Below are 15,083 nucleotides of genomic sequence, written 5' to 3'. Positions count from 1 at the left end.
AATTCATCAGGGATATGGAGTTGGGGGCCAAGGCAGATGGAGCCATGATCACAGACCCAAGGAGACCATTAGACTTTATCTGTAGCGAGAACTCAGTCCTCTGGTTCTTGCCTAACAAATCTTCAGACAGACACTCGGCCTTTTTTGGCTCACAAGCTGAAGAAGTCAAGCCCTGAGATAAATGGTTGAGATATGACAGCCAGCGGCCGCGTTTCTCAAGGACAGGGGTTTCCAGGAGCAGGAAGGTTAACACAAGCACTAGAGTGAGGGGAAGTCAGAGGACGTGCTCACGGTTCATGGGAACCAGCAACGCAGGATGGGGTACATTCAATTGAGCTTCCTTTACTGACTTAAAATAGACCCATTGTAAATTATGTCAGTCTTTCTCAAATCATGAAAATGATTGTTAAAAATGTCTCCGAATACACAATGTGCATTGTTGTGTGGCTTTGATGTGTGAATGATGGGAGAGCTGATGATATAATACACATTAAGGGAGACTAGCCCAGTCACCGACTTATCCCCCAAGGGAATCAAAAAATAAAGGTGAATTATATGATATAGGGATTGGGGAAGGGAACTGGTTTAATTTTGTTTGGGAGCCCGAAAACGTAAGATTTTTTTTCCTTTTTAAATGAATATGTCTTATGTTGCATATCTGTTCTGTTTTGGACAATTTCCTTGTTATGATCTTACTGGGGTAAGATCCACATTGGTGAATCATTGCATGACACATTTTAAACTTTCCCCAGGAAATCAAAAGCCGTTGGAAAATACACAACCCATGAGAATCAGCCAAGGGATATTTTCTTTATGTGTCTCTATTTTTTAATTTCAATAAATTTTTTTTTGGTATGTGCTGTCCTAAGACATTTGTCAGGTTGGATGCCTTGCTTTGGTCCCTTTGGAAATGAGGTTTCTCTGGTTTGGTGCATTCTCCCCTTCAGTCTCACTGAGAGACATCCCTTTCTGGCTTCCTGAAGGACATTTTGGGGGGGAGGGTGAAAGGAATGGTGATTATTTACTAAACTCCAACCGCTTGCCTGCCATCCCGCCTGAGACTGTTTTTTGTTGTTTGTACACAGGTGAGGTCTGCCATAAGTCCTATACCCAGTTTTCAAATCTTTGTCGTCATAAGCGCATGCATGCTGATTGCAGAACCCAAATCAAGTGCAAAGACTGTGGACAAATGTTCAGCACTACGTCTTCCTTAAATAAGCACAGGAGGTTTTGTGAGGGCAAGAACCATTTTGCAGCAGGTGGATTTTTTGGCCAAGGCATTTCACTTCCTGGGACCCCAGCTATGGATAAAACGTCCATGGTTAATATGAACCATGGCAATCCGGGCCTTGCTGACTATTTTGGTACCAATAGGCATTCTGCTGGTCTTACCTTTCCAACAGCTCCTGGATTTTCTTTTAGCTTTCCCGGTTTGTTTCCTTCTGGCTTGTACCACAGGCCACCCTTGATACCTGCTAGCTCTCCTGTTAAAGGACCACCAAGTACTGAACGAAACAAAAGTCAAAGTCCCCTCATGACACATCCTCAGATACTGCCAGCCACCCAGGATATTTTGAAGGCACTAAATAAACACCCCCCTGTAGGGGAAAATAAGCCAGTGGAACTGCAGCCTGAGAGGTCCTCTGAAGAGAGGCCCCTGGAAAAAATCAGTGACCAGTCAGAGAGTAGTGACCTTGACGATGTCAGTACCCCAAGTGGCAGTGACCTGGAAACCACCTCTGGCTCTGATCTCGAAAGTGACCTTGAAAGTGATAAAGAGAAATTTAAAGAAAATGGTAAAATGTTCAAAGACAAAGTAAGCCCTCTGCAGAGTTTGGCTGCAATAAATAATAAGAAAGAATACAGCAATCATTCCATTTTCTCACCATCTTTAGAGGAGCAGACTGCGGTGTCGGGAGCGGTGAATGATTCTATAAAAGCTATTGCGTCTATTGCTGAAAAATACTTTGGTTCCACAGGACTGGTGGGTCTACAAGACAAAAAAGTTGGCGCTTTACCTTACCCTTCCATGTTTCCCCTCCCATTTTTTCCAGCATTCTCTCAGTCAATGTACCCATTTCCTGATAGAGACTTGAGACCGTTGCCTTTGAAAATGGAGCCCCAGTCACCGGGCGATGGGAAGAAAGTCCAGAAGGGTAGCCCCGAGTCTCCCTTTGACCTCACCACTAAAAGGAAGGAGGAGAAATCTGTTACTCCAGCCACCTCCAAACCAGCAGCCACGCCTCTCACAAGCCAGGATCAGCCTCTGGACCTGAGCATGGGTAGCCGGAGCCGAGCCAGTGGGACAAAGTCAACTGAGCCTCGGAAGAACCATGTCTTTGGTGAAAAGAAAGGAAGCGGCATTGACCAAAGGAAGGCTTCAGATGCCTCTTTGCAGCATGCTAGACCGACTCCTTTCTTTATGGACCCCATTTACAGGTAATGGGCTGGTCAGAATGCAACCTTAACCTGTTTAAACCTCAGAAAAAAAGCTTGCTGCCTGCCAAGAAGTCAATCTCTCTCTCTCTCTCTCTCTCTCTCTCTCTCTCTCTCTCTCTCTCTCTCTCTTAGTTGGTACCCAACATGTGGTACCACCAAACTACCATAAGTTGATATAATCCGTCACTGAGATGTGGCAAGGCGTGAATGTTCAGAATTTGAAATACCTTCCATGTTTTTTTTTCTTTAACAGTAAATCTAGTTTTCTGAGCACTCACTTTACTGAGTGGAATTTATAGAAAAACTCTGTTTAAAATACCTTGTCAAGTGGCTGAAGGTTGTAGACCTTGAAGGATTAACCCAGATATGTGGGAATGTTTCAGTGGGTCAAGTTATTTGAAATAAGGTGATGTGGATGTCAGTGCCAATCTGAACTTTATTAGCTGGCTCTCACATCATTAACGAGTGTTAGTCATGCTCTGTTTCTAAATAAATCTTCTAGGAGCACTGCAGAAATGAAATATTAGCCATAAAAACTTTTTGTATATAATATGGATGGCCAATTTTTTAAAAATACCAGGTCCACTTATTATGATTAAAATGATGGAGACAAGCATCCATTATCTAAATTCTTCATCTGCATCTCCAAACTTTTCATTTTTAATAAAAAAGATTCTGGCTAATAAATCAAACCTTACACGTAGGAATTTTTTTAAAAGCCTGATAGTGGCCTACAATTTGTCTATTCAGAGTAGAATATGTCTTAGGCCTCACATTTCTCTTATTTTGTATGAATATTTTTGCCATCAAGAATTAGTGGAATTTACAAAGAATGTTTTTCTAGGCTCTTTTAAGACAGAGCATTTATGTATGTGAGTTGATTCTTGTTTATCAAGAGAAGGTTTTATGTTCTTCACATCAGAAACAAATCCTAGCAGAAGAGACATGAGCCTTTTTCTGTATAAGTTTCAAATCCCTCCCAATAATATTGGAAATTGTATATATATATATACACACATATATGTGTATATATATGTATATGTATACACATATACATATATGTGTATGTATGTATATATATACACACACACATACATATTCATATATATATATGTGTGTACACATGCACACATATTCGGCTTTGATCAACTGAAATGTTTTTCTATATGTTGCATTGTTTGAATCTAACCAACAAAGTACCAGTATTATTTATAGAATATTAAGGAAGAATTCTCAGCATAGAATTAGCAACCGCATTTTTAAACTCGTCAAAGAGAATCAGAAAACAACCAAAACCCCACAATTTTAGACAAGTTTTCAGTTCTTTTCAGTTGCCCCCATTTAAATCTTATGAAAGCCCTATTTCAGTTCTTTTCAGTTGCCCTCATTTAAATCTTATGAAAGCCCTATCGTTAGAGGAAAGATTGCTGGGGACGGACGTGGATTGTTTGCCCTACAAATTGTGTTTTTTTGGTCAGCATTATTTTTAGCTTGGCCCTCAGGAGGAAGCCTTGGAAGGAGACGTTTCTTAGTCTTGGGCTGCCCGACATGAGCCTTCTGCTCCCTCGTATGTCCCTCAGTTCCATCGTTACCTCTCACCTCCAATCAACCAGTCCACCCTCCCTCTTCAGCCACACACATACCACTGCTTCTTCTCCAGCCGATTCTCTAGCCATCCCCTGCCTCCACCTATCCCAGACCGAACCCAAGTCATGGGTGTCCATCTGACATCCAATTCCCCAAGAGTTTATTAAACTGCTTTTAGGTTCAGGGCCCTTTGCTATGTGTTGGGCTTACACAGCATTACATTTCCCCTCTCCAGATTTCCCCTACTCAAGGAGATTACTTTCTAATCCGGAGCAAATTTTAAAATTGTTTTTGAATGTCCTTGTAAGAGAGATTTGAATTGTAAAGGAAAAGAGGGGGAGGGATGAGTTTAATTCAATCCATTGCAACATGCAGCTTTCTCATTAAAAATGGATAATGATTGGAGCCAAAGATGGGCTGGGCTAATTTTCAGGTATCCTTCCCCTACTGGGCTTCAGCTTCTTATCATCATCTTCTCCCTCCTGTTTCCTTGGTTGATGGTGATGCCGGCAGGTCAGTGCAGAAGCGTAGGAATCAGAGTGTCCAGAAAGCAGCCAGTAGCTAACTTGGTGAGTGTGTAATGGACAGGAGGATGAGGACATGCCTTATGGTGTGGGTAGGATTTTTCCATTACTAGTGGAGTCTTCTGCCTTTGGATCTGAACCGACTTGTTTTCTTAATAAGAGCCATGTGCTCTCATGGAGAGCCCAGCGATCTCTTTATGCTTTTATTAGTGTATTTCCCAGAAACCTCTCACTTGTTTTATTGTAAGCTGTTTTAAATGTCAGGTGCTTATGTAGTGATCGATATACGAGACTGATTCATCACCAGCAAATGTAATTTTAACCTTTCAGGGTAGAGAAAAGAAAGCTCACTGACCCACTTGAAGCTTTAAAAGAGAAATACTTGAGACCTTCTCCAGGATTCTTATTTCATCCACAAGTAAGTATTTTTGAACTTGAGATATAGGGCTAGTAAACTAACTTGTTGATCTTGAAAAGCAGATGCAATGAAATGAAAGAAATCTCTAGAACATGAGGATTTCCTATGACGCTCATGCGGAAGAACACAGGAAATTCAAGGAGAATTCAAACCCAATCTCTTTAATGAAGAAAAACAAGTGAATATTCATGTAAAAAACAAGGCCCTGATGTTACTGTATAGTCTGTTCTTGGCAGCCTATAGAATTACTGTCTTATTTGGATTGAACATAGTTCAATATATAAAATGATGGGGGAGGGGTGGGCTGGGGTTTAGGATTATAGTCTAAGCTTTACTGATATAAAGGAAAAGATCAGACTGATGGTATTTTTATTTTTTCTTCTGCTGCTGGAGAAAACAGGAAATCATTCACCTAGCACACTGTTTCCACAGAGCAGAGCTTCTTAAGCTGGGAAATTTCAGGCAGCCCAATGAGCTTGGATGGAAGAAAAATTATTTTTATTTCAATGTAATTAGCTTCCTTATAATTTATTTATGTAATAAGTTTATTATTTATTATTATTTATTAATTATGCATTTTAAAACATAATTTTAGAAGAGATCTATAAGCTTCAGGGAGCCATCTCCCTCTCTCTCTCTCTCATACACACACACACACACACGCACACACGGTTAAGAATCCCAGACATAGATGATAAAGGCATCTACTTGGTGATTCATCAGTCTTTGAGCAAAGCATCTTCATCTCCTTAGCCTCCCACAACAGGTTAACAGCATGGCTATTTGCAGATTCACAGTAGGACCACATTTCTGCTTCCTCACTGCCCAGCAAGTTAGGGCTTCCTAGTTTATCTTTAGTTCCTTACTCATTTCAACAAGTGTTTTCCCCAAGCTTTCATGTCAATTTACCAAGTATTTCCCAAGTTCTTGTTCAGTGCTAAGGTGCTTTACAAGGTATAAAAACAGAAAGGAAACTTTTGCCATCTGAGAGCTTACAGTCTACTGAAGGGAGACGATGAAAATGCTAATGTGTTTGTACAACGTAATACAAAGTGCTTTTGTGTTATTTCCAAAAGAGTATCACTAATGGCTTGGGGGTGGGAGTAAGGGGGAAAGGTCTTGTCTAGCAGGTGGCTGTGCTTTGAAGGAAGTTAATTATTTTTTATTTAATGGCTAGGGAAATAGAAATAACAGTGGGAAATAGAAATAACAGTGAAAATACTCTGAAATCCGTACTTTTGTTTATTTTTGTCTGTTATAAGCTGAAGTGATATTTCTTGTCAGATAGTAAGCAGAATCTCTAGAGCATTTCTAGGAAATGGAGTAATTCAATTAGGTAACTAATAATCTATAATAATTTATAACTAATAATAATTAATTCAATTGGTTAAAATTTAAAAGTGGCATATCCAACTCCAAGTTATCACTCCCCTTCCACTTTTAACAGTGTAAATGCTATCAGAAGGTTACGTAGGTAGAGGTAAACATAAATAGCTGTGCACCCAAGACATGGTTTTGCTATCTTGATCAATCTTACTTTGTCCATTTTTCCTAGACGTTGCCCAACTTCCTAAATCCTACTTAACCCTCATGAGGGCCAAGGTACTAGCTGGTTGTAGACAAGGTGGTGCTCAGCAATTCTCACCCTGTGCAGATTCTGTACCTGCTTTACAAATATCCAGCAGCCCTTTGAATAATGGACTTGTACCTGTTACACGACTCTGTTTCTTTCCCATTTTAGTAATAATTTTAACCAGGAGGGTCAGGTGACAGCATGCATTATTAGAAATTTACTTTTTGGAAAAGAAATGTTTCAGGGAAGAATGGTCCTCTTCTCTCAGAATAGCATAGATATTCACCCATTACTGTTTGTCAACATCTTACATTTCAGTTGATTTAGATTACATGTATTCGTAACTTTCCAAAATAGATCCCCAAATAGCGGCTTTGTTATTTCTTTACCGAAAGTTTATGCACTTGATGGTTCTACAATTTAATTAGAAATGTCATGATCAGATTTTTAATGATATATATTGATCATGATTGGTTGCCATGGAACCTATAAATCAGATTGTGTGACTTGTGAGAAACACCATGACCACAAGAGGCAGCTAGAGAAGCTAGAGGACCAGGTTCTAGTCTCAGCTCCACCTTCCTGTGTGTGTCACTGGAACAAATTCACTTAACGCCATGAGGCCTCCATTTCTTTGTTTATAAAATGGGAGAGTTGGATTGCCTGATCTCTGACTTCCCTTTCAGTGCAAACATTTTATGACTTCTATATAATCCATGGACATGGGCATGCATAATAAGATGGTGGCCTGTAAAGAGTACTGGACGTGGAGGGCTAATAAGCACTTTAAAAATTATTATTCCCATTTATTAATAAATTTTATTATATTTAATATTTATTAATAATTAAACATTTATAATAAATAAATTAATAAATAATATAAGTATTATTCCCATTTAACAGCTGAGAAAGTTGAAGCAGACAGAGGTTAAATGCCTTGCCCAGGGTCATACAGCTAGTAATTGTTCAAGGGTGTCTTTGAACTCAGGTATTCCTCACTCCAGGTGTAATCCTCTATTCACTGTGCCACTAAACTGCCTTTATGCTCTCAAAAATTACAGAGGACTCCAAAGAACTTTTTTTTTTATGTGGGTCCTAGCTACCAGCATTTAAAAATCATTTTAAACTATTATTTATGAGTTCGTTTAAAATCACCGTAATAAACTTATTACATGTTGACATTTTAAATGAAAAAAATTACCATTTTTAAAAAAAATTAATGAGAGGAGTGGCATCGTTTTACATATGTTTGCAAATTTCTTTAATGTTTGGCTTAATAGATGACAGATTCTCAAATCTGCTTTTGCATTCACTCTGTTGGAATATAGTATATGAGAAAATCTGGCTTCATCTAGATATGTAGTTGGAAAATGAAGGAGTATTTAAGAATGTCTTAATATTATTATCAAAGTAGTTTTGACCTTGAGGCCTCTCTGAAAGGGTCTTTGGATGGCAATGAAGTCGTCGCCCCAGATAGTCAGAGGGAATGATTATTATCAGGAAAAGGATACAGGCTTTGGAAATTAAAATACGTTCCTTGCATCAAGTACAGGGCATGTGGATGTGTGGATCAGATATCGGACAGAAATGTGGGATGTTCTAATTACTAGAATCTGAACTGATAGCTTGATTCTTACCAAGTGTTTGCTCTAATTACTAGAATCTGAACTGATAGCTTGATTCTTACCAAGTGTTTGCTTAGCTGTAGGGCCGTTTAAGGATCATTTAGGTTCTTGCCTTTGATCTGTAAGCCTGCAGGCGTATTGCAAGGGAGTAGTGGACAGTAACAGATTAACAAGCCTTTATTAAGGGCCTACTGTGTGCCAGGCACTGTGCTAGGGCTGGGATATAAAGGAAGTGCACTGGGGATATTCTGGCGCTCTGGGGAGTTTGCTCGTTGGTGCCTTAGGTTGGGACTATGAAAGACAGATGGAGATCTTCTGTAGAAAAAATGGAGGATGATGTGGGATGTTCAGATCTGTGGGTTGCATCTGTCATTGTGTTGATTTCTTTGAAGTCGAGTAGCTCTATGGTTTTGCCACCTAGGACAGCCCTATTTAGACTTATAATGGGAGCCCTCTTCCTTTTTTAAAGACAGACATTGAGTTATTCCTTCTCACTGCATATTTTCCTGAACTTGGAGGTATTTTGTTTTCCTGGGCCTTGCTTTCACCAAACCTGACATTAAAAAAATAAAAATAAAAAAGATCTCGCCACCTTTATTGCTGTCCTTTGCCCACTCATCTCCCTCAGCACCAATGCCTCCTGCTCTCTGAATAGCATCACAGTGCATATTGAAGGAAGAGTAATATTTAACTTTACTTTTCTGCATGATAATTTATGATTCAGACTTGTAACTCTAGGCATCTCTAGGTTTGTAGTCTGATAAAGCAGATTTAAAAGGCCCCAAGTTCATCATAATTCTCCTCTGAGAAGGGTAGTTATAAACCATGAATGTCTTGTGATTATGCTTCTAGTTAGAGGGGTACAGTTTTCTATAAATGAAGTGGGTGATTGGGATCCTGGCCCCAAACTGGGAAAGGTCATTCTCTCCCAGAGCTGCCTGGGCCCTCCTGTCATGAACAAAGGGACACAAGGAAATGCAACCATGGGGGTGTATGAGAAATAGGATTATCTCATTTAGTTGTAGTCTTTAACAGAATAGGTGTAACTGTGTTTGGAAATGGAAGCCAATTGCATCCAACTGAAGTCAGGCAAAGCAAGGGATACTTCATCCAATCACCTGAGTGAGCACCCGTGATTAAAAAACAAAGGGACAACCCTCCCTCCCCCCACTGCCCCACCCAGGGTCTTAGACCCCTTGCCACTTACTTCTTTAGCTTTTACCTTTAAGAGGCTTTGGTTTCATGAGGGGACTTTCAGCTATCTATTCTTTCTGTCAATGCCCCACTGCTGCTCCAAGTCTAGGGGACGCCTTGCTACTTTCCTCTTTCTGTGAGTTTTTCTCTCCATTCATTTGTAACTGAAAAATCTAGTGTCCAGTCCTGATCTTGGGGTAACGCTTTTCTTCCCAATCTGGAAAGGAATGCGGTTCCCAGGGCATTTAGTGACTCAGATCCCCTCCAAAGGCTGCCAGTCTAAGCTTTGCTTAACTAAGCCTTTCATTTCTGTTTTTTCCTTTGGAAACATTTGTCTTTTGTGATCCAAGATTTCTTCTTCCTGGCATTTTGAGAGACTCCATATTTTCCACTGCAAGGAGTTGTATGCTGTTGTTATTCAGTGGTGTCTGAGTCTTTAGGACCCTATTTGGGATTTTCTTGGTAAAGATACTGCAGTGGTTTGCTATTACCTTCTCTAGCTCATTTTACAGATGAGGAAACTGAGGCAAACAGGGTTAAGTGACTTGCCCAGGGTCACACAGCTAATAAATGTCTGAGGCTGGATTTGAACTCAGGTATTTATGATTCCAGGCCTGACATTCTATTCACTGCACCACATAGCTGTCCTAGCACTTACATGGCCCTTGGCAAATCACTTCATCTTTTGCTGTCCTTTAATCTTAACATCTTGGTATTTTTTCTTCAGTGGGATATAGAAAAAAATGATTTTATTAAATATGTCATTTCTGCATGTGATTTTCTTCTAATGGAGTCTCACACCTTCCTTTCGGAGTTAAAATGAATTCTCTGGTGCTTTGCAAGGTTCTGTATCATGGCCTGTATCAGCCCGTCTTTCTCATCTCCAAGCCCTCCCCTCCTCCCCCAGCAGTTAGCTCTTTCATCTTTAAGGTCACCTTCTGTCTGGTCTGTATGTATTTTATACGGACCTATTTGTTTGCATACAGGACCTATTAGAACATAATGTCCCCGAGAGCAAAGAATGCTTTGCCTTTTTTTGTATCCCTGTAGTTAAGTAAAATGCGTCACATGGTGAGTGCTACTAAAGGCTCCTGGCCAGATTACTATCTATTAGGCACCCATAGTATGCCCCTGATAGGCTCTGGGGATCAAGGGCAAAAGTGAAACCATCCCTGCCCTGCTGCCTGGCCAGTCAGTTGAACCTTGAGTGGGTGACGACTTTGCAGTTGACCAGTGCCAACAAGGACACCCCCAGCCCAAGCCAGGAATGGTTCCCTTTGCTGTTCACGTTCATTTCCAATCACATCCCTCAAATAGGATGTTGAGGTCTCTGAGGGTGCCTAAGGAAGGCTACAGTGGCAACCTTTTTCGGTTCTCTGATTGCTGCCACAGTTACTATTAAGCTACAATTCCATGATAAACAACAAAGTTAAGTGTTAATTGCTCAGATCAATGGAAATGAGGGTTCCAACATAAAAGTAATTTTTTGTTTTTGTTTCAATTTTGCTCTCAGTTCCAACTGCCTGATCAGAGAACTTGGGTAAGTTTCCTACTTATATTTTTGATTAAAACAATGCACCGCTGTACCATAAATTAAGAACAAAGTAACTTACACTTTAAATCATGGTGTACTGACAAGCACCATATGTACTTTTCTGTGGATGATGTAGCTGCTGTGAACTGTTAAAAAGCAAAACAATACAAAATAACAACTTAGGTTCCCCGAGCTACAGTCCCCTGCTTTTCTCATTTAATGATTAATTGATTATTAAATAAATAAAATAATAAATTGTGACTTTTAAAGGTTTATTCCACAGTGTGAGGTATCTTAGGTAATTTCGGCCTGCTGTGGAACATCTGGTTCTCCAAGGTCATTTTATTCAGTCCACTTTCATTCAACATTATTCCATTCAACATAATGTTATTAAACACTTACTGTATACAAGGCTATGCTAGATATGCAGCGTACAAGTATGATGCTAGGTACCAGTACAAAGATAATAGTGCCTGCTCTTACTTTCAACAGGGGCCAGGGATGTGGGAATGCAGCCTGGGCACAGATGAGTAAATATAAATTACAGACAAAATTATTTGCAGTAAAGTCAAGGAAAGATCATTAAGAGATGTGGGCAGGGGAACAGGGAGGACCTGCTGGGTATAAATGGAATGACTTACACCTGAGGGTTCAAAAAATCAGTTCCTCAAGCACAGAAGGCCCCAGTGTTAGTCAGGAAATCCTCATGGGAGTCAGGGGGGCCAAGGTTCTAGATTGGTGACCAAACTGAGCTCTGTGTTCTGCAGGATCAGAGGCTAAAAGATGATTTTACCGGTCCAGATTAAGGAACTTAGGTTCACAAACTGATTTTAGCATTCATGGTCAAAATCATAGCAGAGTGAAATGGGCTTCTGGCTTTTTGGAAAATCAAGCAAAGATTGTTTTAAATGCCCTCGTGATAGCAATGTGGTGTTTTGTGTACACTGCATCAGTTAGCTAATAAGTAACCATCGCCAGAGATGTCCTATCATCAGCAAATGAACTCGTGGTGGAGGCGTATTTTGCTGGAACTGGAATTGTATTCATTGTCATTTCCCTTCCAGATATATCATGAGGAAAGGAAAACATGAGAAGTTCAGTGTTGTGCAAATATTCCACACTGCCCCATGTCCCCCATTCCCTCCACCCTCTCCCTCAAAGATCCAGTTTTAATTCAGGAGAAAGCAAAAGACCCCCATGATAGAGATCAACCATATTATTAAAATACCAGGAAGGCAATAGCAAGCATCACTCCAAGAGATAACTCATGAGTGCCAGCCTAGTCCTTCTGGTTGCTGTTGGTTTCTCTTATCCAGGTTTTTTTTTCCTTTTTGGTGACTTGAAATTGAAAGACTATTTCTGACACCTGTAATTCAAAAACTAAACAGGTGGCACTTCCTAATTTAAAAAAAATGAAGTAGGTGAATTCTGCCTTTGGTCTCCTCTTGCCTTTGCTGCTTGTAGATGCTCACTGCCCACTTCAAGGGTACAACTTGTATACCTCTCCCTGCCTTTTTTTTTCTCTAAGGTGTTAACACAGTCTAGGGTTATTTTTTATTTTAAAAGGGGACTCAGTGACTAGAAAGCCTTAATGACCCAAAGGAAAAACATACCTAGAATAGTGACATTTGAGGAATATGAGAGAAAATGGGGAGAGGATTTGGGCCCCTCCAGTCCTGCCGACAACAGCTGCCTCTCTTGGCTTTGATTTCGGTTTTGGTTGTCATCATTCTACTGCTTGCCATAACTCATTTAGAAATGATCTCTGATCATTTGGCCCCACTAACTTCATAATCACTCAGTATATATTATTAAGCATGAATATTAGACATACTGGGGAATTTGTTATACTCATCATATTTTCATGCTCATAAAACATAAGTGATTTTATAATTATAAGTGTTGAAAGTAATATCACTGAAACTGGTCACCATTTATCCCTGTCTTTTAAATAAATGCTTAAATTTCATGGTCATGATTCTGAGATTTGTCAAGAGACGAAGCAAATAAAAATAGAAAACTAAGATGAACAAACTTTTCCCATAAGTTATTTCTGAGAGTTGGTTGTTTTAAGATAACACCCAAAGTAGTCCAGTTGGAGAAACCCAAGGTCATGTAATTCATGGCACCACTGGGGCCATCATCTCATGTAATCAGGTTATCACTTTCATCATTTTAAAGGGAAAGTACTCTATTTATGTCACCAATTTTCAGCTGCTGTATAATAAATTTTAAGATAAATGTTCAGGGCCCTGTTGATATCTTGCCTGCTGAAATGTTTACAAAAGGGCTTGTTTTTATCAGACCAGGGTAATGTCTGCCTTTGGGGGCAGGAGCTGGGGAATTGTGGCTGCATTTGAGTTTGCGTCAATATAAGGTTAACAGCCTCCTAGGGACCAGGAAGGGGAGTGAAACGACTTCCTTTTCCAGGGTCTAGTGGCTGATAACATCAGCAACTGTTATATATGTGTAAATAAAAAAAAATTTGTTCCATGTAAAGTCATTTACTGATCGGAGATTAGAAGACATTAATGGACCACAAAGCAGTGACTTTTCTGAATTATATATTGTGACTTTTGTCCCAATTTTTCTTCTCCTTCTTTTCTGCCTCCATTTCCATGTTGTCTTCCTCTTCACCTCCATCTTTCTCCTTCTCCTCCTCATTTCCCTTTCTCCTTTCTCTTCTTTTTCCTCCTCTTCTTTTTTCCTTTTCTTTCCCTTCTTCCTGCTTCTCCTCCTTTCTCTCTTCATTCTTTTCCTTCTCTTTTTCTTCATCATATTGTTATATAAGTTACAGGAAAATATCCAGACCACTATGCTGTAGTTAAATACTACTCCCCAGAGACACCAGATCTCATTGTGTTTTCTCGTTTAAATTACAAAATGCACTTTGGTAAAAATGCATGTCCCCAAACTCCCCAGTACCTATGTAGACAACAGCTTTGTCTTAGGTTCCATATTGGGAGGGTCTGGATGCTAGGAGAGGTCCCAGCATCAAGGGTTTATGCACCAGATGGAATTCACCTTGGTCTACGACGCTTGGGTTGTGTGCACCGGGCGTGTTCCCTCTGCCCCCTCACCAAACCTTGGCATCCCTGCTCTCCGCTTCCATGGGGGAATGCCAGCTCTCTTGGCAAGCAAGGCATAGCACTACCATAGCCAGCCTGAAGGAAGATGAAAGGCAGGATTCAGTGATAACTTTTATGTGTCTTCCTCAGTTCCTAGCAGGGAGCAGAGGGAATATCACTAGGACCAAAGAGTGTGTGTGTGTGTGTGTGTGTGTGTGTGTGTGTGTGTGTGTGTGTGAACAGCTGCATTTCACTCTTTCCACAGCCCCCTCCATCTTTTTCATCCCATCCCCTTCATCGCCTTCTTATTTTTCCATAGCATCTTCAGGAGAAGAGAAAGGGGGATAGAAGAGGAGGAAGGAATAGTGTTCCTCCTTTTCTTTCCCCTGTTACCTTTAAGAATGCCATTTCTTCAGCAGTCAGCCCCATACTATTTCTTCTTGTAGCTAGAGGATTTTTAGAACAGGAAAGATATGGGACATATGCAGCCACATTCTTAAATACCCACCCTTTAAAGCAAGATGCCTTTTCTGAAACAACTGATTCCCTTTAGTACCTTGGAGTGTTTGCTTCTTCTTTGTGGGACCAGGACAGCAGAACTAAGGACAGTCAAGAGGCATGTAAAATGAAAGGTATTTCCCAGAGATGCAAGGCATTGGAATCTTAGTCTTTGGGGGTAAGGGGGGGAGTTGGTCCTAAAATGATTTAGCACCAAGAGATAATGAAACTCAGGGGACTCCCATCTACTCTGTTTATCTTGTATGTACCTAACAATTACTATGTTGTCTCCCCCATTCTAATGATTCCTGAAGGTGGGGATTGATTATTTACCCAGATATTAAATATAATGAATGAAACATTTTATTGCCATCAGCGATGGACACCTCCGTAAAAAATCACAAAATCGTCACCCTTGTTCTCGCTCATTCCTGCCCATCAGCTGGAAGGCCAGATGTCATTTTCATTCTCCCATTTTATTCCCCAGGAGTAGGCTATCACTGTGGCTTTTTACAAGAGACAATTAGAAAGCTTCAGTGCTGTAAAAATCCCATCATCAACTATTTTACAGATGGATTTTGAATAAACAAGCTCCAAGGTCATGTAAAAAACGCTGAGGGTGG

General features: G+C 40.2%; 1 protein-coding gene across 5 annotated transcripts in view; it reads left to right on the top strand.

Moving 5' to 3' along the window:
• Nucleotides 1-15,083, top strand: part of MECOM (MDS1 and EVI1 complex locus) — a 76,558-nt gene that overhangs the window by 40,861 nt on the left and 20,614 nt on the right. For 3 of the 5 annotated variants that reach the window (XM_036757811.1, XM_036757807.1, XM_036757808.1), the window contains 2 exons: nucleotides 1,086-2,439; nucleotides 4,881-4,968. In XM_036757811.1, coding sequence (XP_036613706.1) covers nucleotides 1,086-2,439; nucleotides 4,881-4,968 — 1,442 coding nt within the window. Of the gene's footprint in view, nucleotides 1-1,085; nucleotides 2,440-4,880; nucleotides 4,969-10,873; nucleotides 10,901-15,083 lie in introns of all 5 variants that reach the window. The other 2 variants (XM_036757810.1, XM_036757809.1) reach the window with 1 other exon arrangement.

The sequence above is a fragment of the Trichosurus vulpecula genome, chromosome 4 (genome assembly GCF_011100635.1).
Source record: "Trichosurus vulpecula isolate mTriVul1 chromosome 4, mTriVul1.pri, whole genome shotgun sequence".
In the NCBI taxonomy this organism is placed as follows: Eukaryota; Metazoa; Chordata; class Mammalia; order Diprotodontia; family Phalangeridae; genus Trichosurus; species Trichosurus vulpecula.
Note: the sequence above shows the minus strand (reverse complement) of the source record. Positions and strands in the feature narration are given on the sequence as shown.